Here is a 16,731-nt window from a genome sequence, read left to right on the forward strand (position 1 = left end):
CCTAACTGTTCTATCTCTGGGGAGTGGGTAGGGGCACAGTATATTTCTGAGTATTTCGAGGCCTTGGATAAAGTAAAGTGTCCTGCTCAGGAAAGCCACCCAATAGACACTTTCATAGTGTGTGTAGTGTATATTGATGGTGTCACAATTATCAAAAGTGTCAGATATGGGCAACTCTGCCTTAACAATGATCTTTTTTCATTAGTATATTTGTATATATGCTACCATTAAAAATTAAATTTTGATATGTACACCCAAATTATGGCATTGATTGTTAGCATTCAACACTAGCAATGTTTGTAGTTTTATATTATAATATTTATTTGTCATTTTATATTATGCTCAGAATGCTGTATAACTTATCAATAAAGAAAAAAAAATCAAATGATTCAAGTCATTTGCTGCTCAACTGAAACAGATTTTTTTGCACAGATAAGGTAAACCACAGATGATTGAAACATTAAGAAAGGAGATTTTAAAATCCAAAAACGAAGAATCTGTACTTACTTGAGATGGTTTCCTTGTGGAATGTTTGAAAAAATTCTCTAAAACAGTATTTGGTATAATCTTCTTTCGAACTTCCTCTTTAATGCCAATTGTTTTTGCTAGAGGTGAAGCAATAAACCTACAAAAATATGAACAAAAGTAAGTTCAAAATCTGAGAATGAATTCACAATGTCACCAGAAAACTCAAGCTGTAATTTTAGATTCCAAATGAAAGATCAGTCATTGGGCTATCTAAAGCCAGTATCTGCCTTACAGAAACTCAAAGAGAGCAAAATTTGAGAACTTTTATACACACAATAACTTAAAAAAATAAAATATAGTTGACTCTTTAACAACATGGGGGTTAGGGGTGTCAACCCTCAGCAGCACAGTTGAAAATCCTCCTTGTATAGCTTATAGTCAGCCCCCATGTAAGTGGTTCCTCCATATCCGAGGTTCCACATCCATGGATTCAACCAACTGTAGATCTAGTACTGTAGTACTTACTATTGTAAAAATTCTGCTTATACGTGGAGCCTGCAGTTCAAACCCTTGTTGTTCAAGGGTCAACTGTACTTGCACAGTTCTAAAATCCATTTTATGTAAACCCAAATATATTTATATACAAGATCCAGGAACTGAGATAAGCCATTTTACTTAGAGTTTCATTTTTAAGACTACCAGGGATTAAAATAAATAATAGTTTTGTTATTATGGTTTTCTTTGGTGATACTATCTTCAAGAAATTATTATGTCCCTATTTGAAGTTCTAACTTATGAAAAATGGCATGACTCTTGGGTAAATATCTAGGAAAGGGATTGATGGGTTGTATGGCAAGTATACGTTTAACTTTATAAGAAACTGGCCCAATGTTTTCCAAAGTGTCTGCACTATTTTACATTCCCATCAATAAGGTGCCAGAGTTCCAGTTATTCCATATCTCTGCCAGTAGATGGTATTGCCAGTCTTTTTAATTTTAAATTCTATTGCAATTTTAAATTCTATTGCAATTCTATTGCATGTGTGGTGGTTTTTATTGATTTTTACATTCTAGTTTTTATTTCCTAACTTCTGCTTATTATAAATTTAGTTTGCTTTTTCCCCTTGTTTTTTTAGGTAGAAGGTATTGATTTGAGATCTTTCTTCTTTTTAAATATAGGTGTTTACAGCTATGAATGTCCCTCTAAGCACTGCTTTTGCTGAATCTCATAAGTTTTCGTATGGTGCTTTCTTTTTCACTCATCTCAAACTATTTGCTAATTTACCGTGTGATTTCTCCTTTGACCCATTGGTTATTTAGAAGTATGCTGTTTAATTTCCACATATTTGCTTATTTCTCAATTTCCTTCTGTTATGGACTTCTAATTTCACTCCATTGTGATCAGAAAACATGCTTTGTACGATTTCAATCCTCTCACATGTATTGAGATTTGTTTTATGGTTTACACGTGGTCTATTCTGGAGAATGTTCCTTGTGCACACGAGAAGAATGTGTATTCTGCTATTATTGGTGGTGTGCTCTACAGATGTCTGTTAGGTCTAGTTCGTTTATAATGTTAATCAAGTCTTCTATTTTCTTGTTGATTTTCTGCCTAGTTGTTCTATCCATTATTGAAAATGGGGTACTGAAGTCTACAACTGTTATTGTTGAATTGTCGATTTCTCCCTTCAATTCTGTTTGTTTTTGCTTCACGTTTTTGGGACTATGTTGCCAGTTACATATATATTTATAAATGTTATATCTTCTTGATAGATTTACCCTGTTATAGTATAAAATGTCCTTTGTCTCTAATAACAATTTAAAGGCTGTTAAATTGTCTGGTATTAGTATAGCCACTCCAGCTCTCTTTTGGTTACTGCTTGCATGGTATATATTTTCTCATCCTTTTACTTTCAACCTATTTATTTCTTTGAACCTAAAGTGTTTCTCTTGTAGAAGCCATATAGTTGGATCATATATATCTATCAAGTCCTCCTATCTATGCCTTTTAGTTGGAGTATTTAATTCATTTACATTTAATGTAAATTACATTTAATTACTGATAAGACAGGATTTATATCTGCCATTTTGCTATTTATTTTCTGTATAGCTTATGCCTTTTTGTTTCTCATATCTTCTATTACTATCTTGTTCTGTGTTAAATAGATATTCTGGCGTACTTTTTAAATTTTTTTTTTTTACTGTTTTTAAAAATTACCTTCTTAGTGGTTCATCTAGGGATTACAATTAACATCTTAATTTATAACCTCCTAGCTCAGATTAATAGCCAAATAATTTCAGCACTATACAAAAATTCCATGATCTCTCCTCTCTGTGCTGTTACTGTCATATAAATTATATATTTATAAATTGTGTTCACATCAACATACATTTATGATTACTATTTTATGCAGTTGCCTTATAAATCAGATAGGAGAAAAACATGTTACAAGCAAAAAATGCATTTATATTTTCTTTTTATTTCTTATGTAGGTAACTTTACTGGTGTTCTTTATTTCTTCATGTGGATTCAAGTTAATGTCTGTGTCCTCTAATTTCAGCCTGTAGGACTCCCTTTAGTATTTCTCATAGGGTAGGTCTGCTTAGCAACAAATTCTTCCAGGTTTTGTTTATCTGGGAATGTCTTAATTTCTCTTTCATTTTGAAGGATAGTTGTGCTTGTTTGACAGTTTTTTCTTTCTTTTTATTTGTCCTCCCATTGCCTTTGGCTTCTATGGTTGTTGATGAGAAATCAATTCAATCTTACTGAGGATCCCTTTTATGTGATGAGATGCTCCTTTCTTGCTGCTTTCAAGATTCTTTCTTTGTCTTTCAACATTTTGCTTATGATGTATCTAGATATGGATCTCTCTAAGTTCATCCTACTTGGAATTTGTTTAGCTTCTTGGATATATAGATTAATGTTTGTCATCAAATTTTGGGAAATTTTTAGCCAATTATTTCTTCAAATATTTTCAATTCTGTTCATTTTCTCCTCCTCTTCTGGAGTTCCTGTTATGCATATGTTGCTGTGCTTGATGGTGTCCCACAGGTCTCTGAGGCTCTTTGTTTTTCTACATTTTTTTTTTCCTCAGACTGCTGACTTTTTCTTTTGCCTGCTCAAATATGCTGTTAAGGCCCTCCAGTGAATTTTTAATATAAGTTATTGTACTTTTCAAGTCCCAATTTCTATTTGATTTCTTTTTATAATTTTTATCTCTTTATTGATATTCTTAATTTAGTGAGACATTGTTCTCATTCTTTCCTTAGTTTTTAAGCATGGTTTTCTTTAGTTCTCTGAACATATTTAAAATAGCTTAAAGTCTTGTCTAATAAGAAGTCCAACATCTAGGCTTTGTAAGGGACACTCTATTGATTGCTGTTTTTTTCCTGTGTATGGGCCATACTTTCTTGTTTCTTTGCATGTCTTATAATTTTTTGTTGAAAAGTGGACAAGTTTAATAATATAATGTGACAACCCTGGAAATCAGATTATCCCCATACTCAGAGTTTGTTGTTGTCCATTTGTTTGTTTACATTTTTGAACTGATCTGTAAAGTCTGTATTCTTTGTCATGTGTGGGCACTAAAGTATCTATTAGGTTAGCTTAGTGGTCTCCTAATGATTAGACAGATATTTCCTTAAATGCCTGGAACCAATAAGTCTTCCAGTGTTTACTAAGGGGCTCTGTGTATGTTTCAGGGCACACCTTCAACACTAAGATAGTGGGCAACTCTGCCTTAGCCTTCACTTCCTGTTTGCACAGAGCCTCAAGGTCATCCAGAGGTGAGAACTTAAGGTCTACTAAGGTCTTACCTGAGCATGTGGATGGCCCTGGGCATGCCCAAAGCTCTACAAATTCAAGTGGTCTTCTAATTTCCAAGAATAAGTCAGAGCTTTTCAAACCCCCCTATGGACATATCATTTCCCAGCTTATCCTTTAAAAAGAAAAGCTGTTAGTTTATTGTTTGCCCCAACTGCTATCCATTACCTCAGGCAGTTCCAAAGTTAATCAATTGCATTTAATTGTTTTAGACAAGCACCCTTCTTCTCCCCAAGGAAAAAGGCAAACAAAGACAGCTTGTGAGTAATGCCCTTCCAGGGAACCACTAGACAGGTCAGATAATGACAGCTTTTTGGGAATGATGCTTTGAAGGAGCTCCAACTCTGTTCTGCTTCCTTCAACGGCTGCCAGGCTGCTGGTTTCCACTGAAATTGTGGGCTGTTGGTTTTTCAAGACTATCACAGAGGAAGAAAGGTAAGGACAGAAATAGGGCAAGTTAAAATGCCACAAAGCTTGCTGTTCTTTCCAACAGTCAGCTATTTTTCTTAAATAACACTCTCCAGATTGCTGCAAGTCTTTGACTAATTCTAAATTTTGAAAAGTTGATCTTGACAGTTTTTGCTAGTTTTCTGATTTTAGGAAGGAGAAAATTTTCAGAGGCCCTTACTCTGACATTTTTGTTAACTTTCAGTGTGTAGTGGTTTTAATTTGCATTTTGCTAATGACTAATGATGTTGAACATCTTTTTATGTGTTTACTTGCTATTTGTATATCTCCTTTGGTGAGGTTTCTGCTCAAATATTCTGCCCATTAAAAAAAATCAAGTTATTTATTATTGAGTTACATATTCTGAATTTAATATATTATTGAGTTATATATTCTGAATTTAAGTCCCTCATCAGATATATGTTTTGTTCACATTTTCTCCTAGTCTGTCTTATCTTTTAATTTTACTGACATCTTTTAAAAATAACAATTAATGCATTTTTACATATCGTATAATTCACCATTTTCAAGTATACTACTCAGTGATTTTTTTCTTTTTTATTAAATTTACCAAGCTGTACATTATCACCATGAGTCAGCTTTAGAACATTTTCATCATCCCACTATAATACCTCATACATATTTACGTTAGTCCCTCTTTCCTGTTAATCATGCCACAGGCAGTCACTAATCTACTTCCTGTCTTTATAGCTGTACCTTTTGTGGATATTTAACATAATGGAATCATACAATATGTGGTTGCTTGTGCCTGGCTTCTTTCATTGAGTTTAATGTTTTTGAGATACATCAATGTATTTGGACGCATTTGGAGTTCAGTCCTTTTTATTGCCAAATAATCTATTGTATAGATACACATACATTAACAATGTCTTTTGAAGAACATTTTAGCAATTTAACAAGAGAAATAAAAGCATATGCCCAAATTCTTCTATTCAAATATTCAGAGAAGTTTTATTCATTATAGCCAAAAACTGTAAAGAATCCAAATTTCCATCAACTAATTAAAGGATAATAAATTGCAATATATCAATATGTTGAGACTACTCAGAAATGACAAGGAATCATTGATACATATAATGACATGAAAAAAATCTCAAAAGCATTATGCTAAGTGAAAGAAATCAGACACAAAAGACTATAATCTATATGATTCCATCTATAGGAAATCTTAGAAAAGGCAAAATTATACTGACAGAAAGCATTTTAGTGATTGTGAGGAGATAGTAAGTAGGAAGAGGATTAACTGAATAGGGTACAGGGGTGTTTTCAGCCAATGGAAATCTCCTATATCATAATCGTGGTGATAGTTACATGACTGTTTACTTTTGTCAAAATGTGTCAAATTTTGGATGAACTTTCTTGTATGTAAATCATACCTCAGTAAAGATGATTTTTTAAAAGCATGATATGTCCCTATTCTTCCTTCATTTCTAACAAAGGCTCCATTATCTGCCGGGTCAGGCTATTCTAGTACTTACTTAGAAGTTTCTGTGTTTAATTAAATGCTGGAAATTTTAGTTATGAATGATCATTTAACCCTTAAATTCATTGTTTATAACCACGGAGTTGAATAACAATTTTCCTAGGGACTTCCCTGGCGGTCCAGTGGTTGAGACTCCACATTCCCAATGCATGGGGCATGGGTTCAATCCCTGATAAGGGAACTAAGATCCCACATGCCACACTGCATGGCCAAAAATAAAAAAATAAAAATAAAAAAATTTTCCTAAAATACTCTGATAAAATATATAAGCCAATCCAACTTCCAGATGGCCTAAGTTCTCCTGAAAATGACCTATACATTTCAGAGACATAAAAAACAAACTTATTATGCACCATATGTACACAGAGCAATGTGGATAGATCATAAAGCACAGTGCTATATTAAAAAAAAAAGAAGATATGGAAGAAGGTCTTCTTACTATACCATTTATGTCAACTAACAATACATGTACTTTATGTTCATTCTCATGTTTGACTAGGTTATACAAACAAAAAGCCATCAAATACCTACAGCAAGAATGGCAACAGGACTAGGAAATGAGGATAAAAGGTAGTTAATGAAAAAGTTAATTGAAATCAGTCAATCAATCAAAAGAGATCTAATACAGACCAAAGACATGCTGTGGTTCAAGGAATATGATTAACTCCCCCTCTGCATAAAAGTTCCAAATAAAACAAAAACTTAGATGATCTTAAAACTAACAAAGACTCAAAAAACATATATGACAGGATTTTGGATAAATAACAGAATTGGGTCATTTATCTAACCTACTAGTTAAAAATTTTTATTGGAGAAAACACTCACTGTCTTTACTAGTAGAATAACGCAAATACAAAATGGTTTAATATGGCAGGGTTCTCAATCACACTCACTCAATGTTATCTCCTCAAATATTAGAAATGAAGAAATTAGCAAAAATAAAAAAGCAAAGCAGGATTAAGAAAAGATTTATTCAGTAAGGGAATACAACCAATCTCAAAGCCAAACGAAGTATAACATTCCCCTCTAGGGAATCATGTGAGAGATAAAGGGTGGATAAGTATACACAATGGATAAAAATACATATCCATAGCATATTTGTGGATATGAGGATCATATCTACAGTCAAAGCATTAATTTAAAGAAGACTTGCTCCTTGGCAGGTACGGCACAAATTATGTGGTCTCGTCTGATCCCAGCAGGTCTGGGCCAAACCAGTGCCTAGCAGGTTTGAAGAGAAGAGAGCCATGTGGATGAAACGCTCTTGGTGCTGCAGCCAGGAGTCAGTGCTGTGCCTCTGAGGTGGGAGAGCCAACTTCAGGACACTGGTCCACAAGAGGCCTCCCAGCTCCACATAAAAATCTCCCAGAGATCTCCATCTCAACACCAGCACCCAGCTTCACTCAACGACCACCAAGCTACAGTGCTGGACACCCTATGCCAAACAACTAGCAAGACAGGAACACAACCCCACCCATTAGCAGAGAGGCTGCCTAAAATCATAATAAGTCCACAGACACCCCAAAACATACCACCAGAGGTGGACCTGCCCACCAGAAAGACAAGATCCAGCCTCATCCACCAGAACACAGGCACTAGTCCCCTCCACCAGGAAGCCTACACAGCCCACTGAACCACCTTTAGCCACTGGGGACAGACACCGAAAACAACGGGAACTATGAACCTGCAGCGTGCGAAAAGGAGACCCCAAACACAGTAAGATAAGCAAAATGAGAAGACAGAAAAACACTCAGCAGATGAAGGAGCAAGATAAAAACCCAGCAGACCTAACAAATGAAGAGGAAATAGGCAGTCTACATGAAAAAGAATTCAGAATAATGATAGTAAAGATGATCCAAAATCTTGGAAATAGAATAGAGAAAATGCAAGAAACATTTAACAAGGATCTAGAAGAACTAAAGATACAAGCAACGATGAACAACACAATAAATGAAATTAAAAACACTCTAGATCGGGCTTCCCTGGTGGCACAGTGGTTGGGAGTCCGCCTGCCGATGCAGGGGGCGCGGGTTCGTGCCCCGGTCTGGGACGATCCCACATGCCACGGACTGCCTGGGCCTGTGAGCCATGGCTGCTGAGCCTGTGCTCCGCAAAGGGAGAGGCCACAGCAGTGAAAGGCCCATGTACTGCAGAAAAATAAATAAATAAATAAATAAAATAAATACTCTAGAAGGGATCAATAGCAGAACAACTGAGGCAGAAGAACGGATAAGTGACCTGGAAGATAAAATAGTGGAAATAACTACTGCAGAGCAGAATAAAGAAAAAAGAATGAAAAGAACTAAGGACAGTCTCAGAGACCTCTGGGACAACCTTAAATGCACCAACATTCGAATTATAGGGGTTCCAGAAGAAGAAGAGAAAAAGAAAGGGACTGAGAAAATATTTGAAGAGATTATAGTTGAAAACTTCCCTAATCTGGGAAAGGAAATAGTTAATCAAGTCCAGGAGGCACAGAGAGTCCCATACAGGATAAATCCAAGGAGAAACACGCCAAGATACATATTAATCAAACTGTCAAAAATTAAATAGAAAGAAAACATATTAAAAGCAGCAAGGGAAAAACAACAAATAACACACAAGGGAATCCCCATAAGGTTAACAGCTGATCTTTCAGCAGAAACTCTGCAAGCTAGAAGGGACTGGCAGGATATATTTAAAGTGATGAAGGAGAAAAACCCAAAACCAAGATTACTCTACCCAGCAAGGATCTCATCCAGATTTGATGGAGAAATTAAAACCTTTACAGACAAGCAAAAGCTGAGAGAGTTCAGCACCACCAAACCAGCTTTACAGCAAATGCTAAAGGACCTTCTCTAGGCAAGAAACACAAGAGAAGGAAATGACCTACAATAACGAACCCAAAACAATTAAGAAAATGGGAATAGGAACATACATATTGATAATTACCTTAAATGTAAATGGATTAAATGCTCCCACCAAAAGACACAGATTGGCTGAATGGATACAAAAACAAGACCCATATATATGCTGTCTACAAGAGACCCACTTCAGACGTAGAGACACATACAGACTGAAAGTGAGGGGATGGAAAAAGATATTCCATGCAAATGGAAACCAAAAGAAAGCTGGAGTAGCAATTCTCATATCAGACAAAATAGACTTTAAAATAAAGACTATTACAAGAGACAAAGAAGGACACTATATAATGATCAAGGGATTGATCCAAGAAGAAGATATAACAATTGTAAATATTTATGCACCCAACATAGGAGCACCTCAATACATAAGGCAAATACTAACAGCCATTAAAGGGGAAATCAACAGTAACACATTCATAGTAGGGGACTTTAACACCCCACTTTCACCAATGGACAGATCATCCAAAATGAAAATAAATAAGGAAACACAAGCTTTAAATGATACATTAAACAAGATGGACTTAATTGATATCTATAGGACATTCCATCCAAAAACAACAGAATGCACACTTTTCTCAAGTGCTCATGGAACATTCTCCAGGATAGATCATATCTTGGGTCACAAATCAAGCCTTGGTAAATTTAAGAAAATTGAAATTGTATCAAGTATCTTTTCCGACCAAAATGCTATGAGACTAGATATCAATTACAGGAAAACATCTGTAAAAAATACAAACACATGGAGGCTAAACAATACAGTACTTAATAACGAAGCGATCACCGAAGAAATCAAAGAGGAAATAAAAAAATACCTACAAACAAATGACAATGGAGACACGACGACCCAAAACCTATGGGATGCAGCAAAAGCAGTTCTAAGAGGGAAGTTTATAGTAATACAATCCTACTTTAAGAAACAGGAAACATCTCGAATAAGAAACCTAATCTTGCACCTAAAGCAATTAGAGAAAGAAGAAAAAAAAAACCCAAAGTTAGCAGAAGGAAAGAAATCATAAAAATCAGATCAGAAATAAATGAAAAATAAAGGAAGGAAACTATAGCAAAGATCCATAAAACTAAAAGCTGGTTCTTTGAGAAGATAAACAAAATGGATAAACCATTAGCCAGACTCATCAAGAAAAAAAGGGAGAAGACTCAAATCAATAGAATTAGAAATGAAAAAGGAGAAGTAACAACTGACACTGCAGAAATACAAAAGATAATGAGAGATTACTACAAGCAACTCTATGCCAATAAAATGGACAACCTGGAAGAAATGGACAAATTCTTAGAAAAGCACAACCTGCCAAGACTGAATCAGGAAGAAATAGAAAATATGAACAGACCGATCACAAGCACTGAAATTGAAACTGTGATTAAAAATCTTCCAACAAACAAAAGCCCAGGACCAGATGGCTTTACAGGCAAATTCTATCAAACATTTAGAGAAGAGCTAACACCTATCCTTCTCAAACTCTTCCAAAATATAGCAGAGGGAGGAACTCTCCCAAACTCATTCTACGAGGCCACCATCACCTTGATACCAAAACCAGACAAGGATGTCACAAAGAAAGAAAACTACAGCCCAATATCACTGATAAACATAGATGCAAAAATCCTCAACAAAATACTAGCGAACAGAATCCAACAGCACATTAAAAGGATCATACACCATGATCAAGTGGGGTTTATTCCTGGAATGCAAGGATTCTTCAATATATGCAAATCAATCAACGTGATACACCATATTAACAAATTGAAGGACTAAAACCATATGGTCATCTCAATAGATACAGAGAAAGCTTCTGAGAAAATTCAATACCCATTTATGATTAAAAAAAACCCTGCAGAAAGTAGGCATAGAGGGAACTTTCCTCAACATAATAAAGGCCATATATGACAAACCCACAGCCAAAATCGTCCTCAGTGGTGAAAAAGTGAAAGCATTTCCACTAAGATCAGGAAGAAGACAAGGTTGCCCACTCTCACCACTCTTATTCAACATAGTTTTGGAAGTTTTAGCCACAGCAATCAGAGAAGAAAAGGAAATAAAAGGAATCCAAATTCGAAAAGAAGAAGTAAAGCTGTCACTTTTTGCAGATGACATGATACTATACATAGAGAATCCTAAAGATGCTACCAGAAAACTACTAGAGCTAAGCAATGAATTTGGTAAAGTAGCAGGATACAAAATTAATGCACAGAAATCTCTGGCATTCCTACACACTAATGATGAAAAATCTGAAAGTGAAAACAAGAAAACACTCCCATTTACCATTGCAACAAAAAGAATAAAATATCTAGGAATAAACCTACCTAAGGAGACAAAAGACCTATATGCAGAAAATTATAAGACACTGATGAAAGAAATTAAAGATGATACAAATAAATGGAGAGATATACCATGTTCTTCGATTGGAAGAATCAACATTGTGAAAATGACTCTACTACCCAAAGCAATCTACAGATTCAATGCAATTCCTATCAAACTACCACTGGCATTTTTCACAGAACTAGAAAAAAAAATTTCACAATTTGTACGGAAACACAAAAGACCCCAAATAGCCAAAGCAATCTTGAGAACGAAAAACGGAGCTGGAGGAATCAGGCTCCCTGACTTCAGACTATACTACAAAGCTACAGTAATCAAGACAGTATGGTACTGGCACAAAAACAGAAATATAGATCAATAGAACAGGATAGAAAGTCCAGAGATAAACCCATGCACATATGGTCACCTTATCTTCGATAAAGGAGGCAGGAATGTACAGTGGAAAAAGGACAGCCTCTTCAATAAGTGGTGCTGTGGGCTTCCCTGGTGGCGCAGTGGTTGAGAATCTGCCTGCCAATGCAGGGGACACGGGTTCAAGCCCTGGTCTGGGAAGGTCCCACATGCCGCAGAGCAACTAGGCCCATGAGCCACACTACTGAGCCTGCAAGTCTGGAGCTTGTGCTCTGCAACAAGAGAGGCCGCGACAATGAGAGGCCCGCACACCACTATGAAGAGTGGCCCCCACTCGCCGCAACTAGAGAAAGCCCTCGCACAGAAACAAAGACCCAACACAGCCCAAAATAAATAAATTAATTAATTAAAATTTAAAAAAATAAAAATAAATAAGTGGTGCTGGGAAAACAGGACTGGTACATGTAAAAGTATGAGATTAGATCACTCCCTAACACCATACACAAAAATAAACTCAAAATGGTTTAAAGACCTAAATGTAAGGCCAGACACTATCAAACTCTTAGAGGAAAACATAGGCAGAACACTCTATGACATAAAACACAGCAAGATCCTTTTTGACCCAATTCCCAGAGAAATGTAAATAAAAACAAAAATAAACAAATGGGACCTAAAGAAACTTCAAAGCTTTTGCACAGCAACGGAAACCATAAACAAGACCAAAACAGAACCCTCAGAATGGGAGAAAATATTTGCAAATGAAGCAACTGACAAAGGATTAATCTCCAAACTTTACAAGCAGCTCATGCAGCTCAATAACAAAAAAACAAACAACCCAATCCAAAAATGGGCAGAAGACCTAAATAGACATTTCTCCAAAGAAGATATACAGACTGCCAACAAACACATGAAAGAATGCTCAACATTATTAATCATTAGAGAAATGCAGATCAAAACTACAATGAGATATCATCTCACACCAGTCAGAATGGCCATCATCAAAAAATCTAGAAACAATAAATGCTGGAGAGGTTGTGGAGAAAAGGGAACACTCTTACACTGATGGTGGGAATGTGAATTGGTATAGCCACTATGGAGAACAGTATGGAGGTTCCTTAAAAAACTACAAATAGAACTACATTATGACCCAGCAATTGTACTACTGGGCATATACCCTGAGAAAACAATAATTCAAAAAGAGTCATGTACCAAAATGTTCATTGCAGCCCTATTTACAATAGCCAGGAGATGGAAACAACCTAAGTGTCCATTAGAGGATGAATGGATAAAGAAGATGTGGCACATATATACAATGGAATATTACTCAGCCATAAAAAGAAATGAAATTAAGCTATTTGTAATGAGGTGGATGGACCTGGAGTCTGTCTTATAGAGTGAAGTAAGTCAGAAAGAGAAAGACAAATACCATATGCTAACACATATATATGGAGTTAAAAAAAAATGTCATGAAGAACCTAGGGGTAAGACAGGAGTAAAGACACAGACCTACTAGAGAATGGACTTGAAGATATGGGGAGGGGGAAGGGTAAGCTGTGACAAAGTAAGAGAGTGGCATGGACATATACACACTACCAAATGTAAAATAGATAGCTAGTGGGAAGCAGCCGCATAGCACAGGGAGATCAGCTCGGTGCTTTGTGACCACCTAGAGGTGTGGGATAAGGAGGGTGGGAGGGAGGGAGATGCAAGAGGTAAGAGATATGGGAACATATGTATATGTATAACTCATTCACTTTGTTATAAAGCAGAAACTAGCACACCATTGTAAAGCAAATATACTCCAATAAAGATGAAAGAAAGAAAGAAAAGAAAGAAAGAAAGAAAGAAAGAGAAAGAAAGAAAGAAAGGAAAGAAAGGAAGGAAGGAAGGAAGGAAGGAAGAAAGAAAGAAAGAAAGAAAGAAAGAAAGAAAGAAAGAAAGAAAGAAAGAAAGAAAGAAAGAAAAAAAAGAGAAATAATGGTCCTGTTTGTTAACATGTCCAGGCTTCAAGGACAGAAATAACATTTTCAGTAGAACAGAGGAAGTATATAAGTACAGTTTTCTACTTTAGCATTATCCTTTCATTTCAAAGAAATCTAGAAAATCAATCAATTCATGTTATGTAAGTGTAAATAAATATGAATAGGTACTTAATTAAAAACCTATTTTGAAAAAGGAGAGAATAAAGAAGCACAATAAGTATTTGATAAACTGAACTGAAGAGGGAAATGACAGATCTTAGCTCTAGAAGGACCTTAGACTAAGATGAAATTTCCTGAACTTTCATTTTATTGATATAGAATAGAAGGGAAAAGTCCAAGAGGAAGAAAAGAGAACGTGAACTTCTGCTCCCATGTAAATGGTTCAAAGTTAGGTTAATTACCAGGGAATGAGTCTCAGGTTTGCTACTACTGCAGAACTGAGCCCTCAGATGGCCTCATTCAGACACCCACATAGCCCGCTCTTCCTTTAGCACTACATCAGTTACCTGTGAGCCAAAAGCCAAGGAATCCCAGAGCACTACGCCCCACATATTTTTTTTTCAATATTGTTTTGTAGAATAAAAAAGAAGGCAGGCCTAGGCTGATATTAAGCATGTGAGGGCTTCCCTGGTGGCGCAGTGGTTGAGAGTCCGCCTGCCGATGCAGGGGACGCGGGTTCATGCCACGGTCTGGGAGGATCCCACGTGCCGCGGAGCAGCTGCGCCCGTGGGCCATAGCCGCTGAGCCTGCGCGTCCGGAGCCTGTGCTCGGCAACGGGAGAGGCCACAGCAGTGAAAGGCCCGCGGCCCTCGAACCGCAAAAAAAAAAAAAAGCATGTGAAGTTTAAATACTTCTCCTAAACAGAAACAATAGCCTATTGCCATTAAGATTGATTCCCATTTCCTAAGGTTTGAAAGGCTCTTTGACCAGATTTAATCAGAGGGTTTTATATGAGAGAACAAAATATCTGAAGTAATGCAAGTCTCAGATAACATTTAAGTCCAATGTACTATTTTGAGACTGTTTCAATTGAAGACGGTTAGCAACAATCCTTTTTCAACTCCTGTAAACTGCTACACCTACCCTTCTTTAAAGAATCCCATCATGCCCTCATGTTGCTCAGTGGAAATGGTAGAGGTGGGGTATCTATTCATTGTACCATTAAGTAAAAGCAAAAAGATTACCTTCTGATTTTACCACCCCCATCCCTGCCTTGGACTCTTCCAGGACCATAATTTACTCTGAGATAATGTGCTTATTCCACAAGTGCTTAAATTTGAGTAGCTTAGATCCTCTCTAAATCATACTTCAGACACAAAAAAGAATGTGTAGAAGAGTCTGGATATACTAGTTAGAAATTGTTATTCTAGACCCCTCCCCACCAAAAAAATTAAAACATAAGGTAAAACTTGTAACGAAAGGAAATTCTAAATACAAAGCAAATGTCAGTCACTTTCAAATGATCTACTTGTTTGTTCTTTATCCATCTGTCTCTCTACTCCTTTCTGGGAAGGGCCCTTACTTCCTCATCTTAAATGGCTCCTGGTTAGTACTAAAAGATAAAAATAAGCCAGCCAAATCACAACTCCTGGTCACTTCCTAGAATGAGGAGGTGTAACACAAACACAGTCCAGGACAAAAGAAGGAAGCGTTCTTGTGATACATATACCATAGGATATGCTGAAACACTGTGTCAAATTTATACGAATTTTTGATAGTTAAGAAAAGTTCACATTTGCTATCATTCCCTTAAGCCATGTCTTCTATACTCCCAAAGGATATTAATTTACTCTCTTTTGCCACCAGGAGTATTTCATTGTGAAAGTCCAAGAAGTACCGGTACAGGGGAAAATAAAAACCCAGCAACCCTGAACCTGGTGTCATACCATGGGGGTTAAAGTCCCAGATCTACTCCCGACATATTAACCATGTGACCTTGGCCATCTCACTTACCTCTCATTTTCTTGACTGAGATCACACCACTTATGATTTTCTGTACCTCTTAAAATATAAGTTTCTATTCAAATGCAAGGTGTAAGTAATATTTTATTTATGATCTAAGTGGTTTAGTCTAAGGCAAATGATATAGAAGCCCTGAAAAAATATAAACTTATACTTCAAAAAGCATGATCTTGCTCCCATGTTAAATTTTCCTTCCTTCTATTGCATTAAAAGAAATATGAAAAAAAAGAGAGATATGAGATTAGTGGAGCAACACATAGTTTTCTGTAGTGTCATGGGATGGAAAAAACTAAGCGTGAGTAATTGGTAGTTAAAGTTATAAGGAGTTACAAAAGACTATACTTAACCCCTTGAGAAGAAGCAAGAATGGTCCTAGGAATTAAAAGAAGATTGGATTCCTTCCTGATAATTGTTGGAGAGGCCAAGACCAGGGCATAACAAGTTGGTCCTCCACAACTATGCTGCTTTGGCAAACAAAAATTTTTCTAGTTCACTGTCTGATCAAAATGTTAAAAATGGATCTGTCCACCAAAAAGTAGGAAATCTGCAGTGCAAATAAGTAGAGGACCTGGATGACAAGTTCAAAGATCACCAGACACTGCAAGAAAAGCAAGTATTTCAGGACAGCAGAGTAATTTGCTAATTTGGAAGTGCAGTGGCACAATGCTACTTTATTTAGGCATTCTTTGACAAATCCAAACATGTGAGTAAAAGTAAAATTAACTGTCAAAAAGGGAGAACATTTTCAAATGTTCTCAGCTAGAGCTTAGTGGTATTGAGGGGCTTTCTTTTCCTCCCAATAGCAATAGCACATTGTTGGCCCAAGTGAAGCTGTTATTTGTACAAAAACCTTTTGGACAATCCATGAAACAGAGTTGGTCAAACTAACTCTTGAGATAAGGACCCTGCAAATGGTTATAAACATATGATCTGCATTACAGTTAGTCTTGGACAAAATGA

General features: G+C 36.2%; 1 protein-coding gene across 1 annotated transcript in view; it reads right to left on the bottom strand.

The window, feature by feature from the left end:
• Window positions 1–16,731, bottom strand: part of CERS3 (ceramide synthase 3) — a 123,527-nt gene that overhangs the window by 83,961 nt on the left and 22,835 nt on the right. Inside the window, exon 3 of the mRNA XM_004271678.3 lies at window positions 508–625. Coding sequence (XP_004271726.1) covers window positions 508–625 — 118 coding nt within the window. The remainder of the gene's footprint in view (window positions 1–507; window positions 626–16,731) is intronic.

The sequence above is a fragment of the Orcinus orca genome, chromosome 2 (genome assembly GCF_937001465.1).
Source record: "Orcinus orca chromosome 2, mOrcOrc1.1, whole genome shotgun sequence".
In the NCBI taxonomy this organism is placed as follows: domain Eukaryota; kingdom Metazoa; phylum Chordata; class Mammalia; order Artiodactyla; family Delphinidae; genus Orcinus; species Orcinus orca.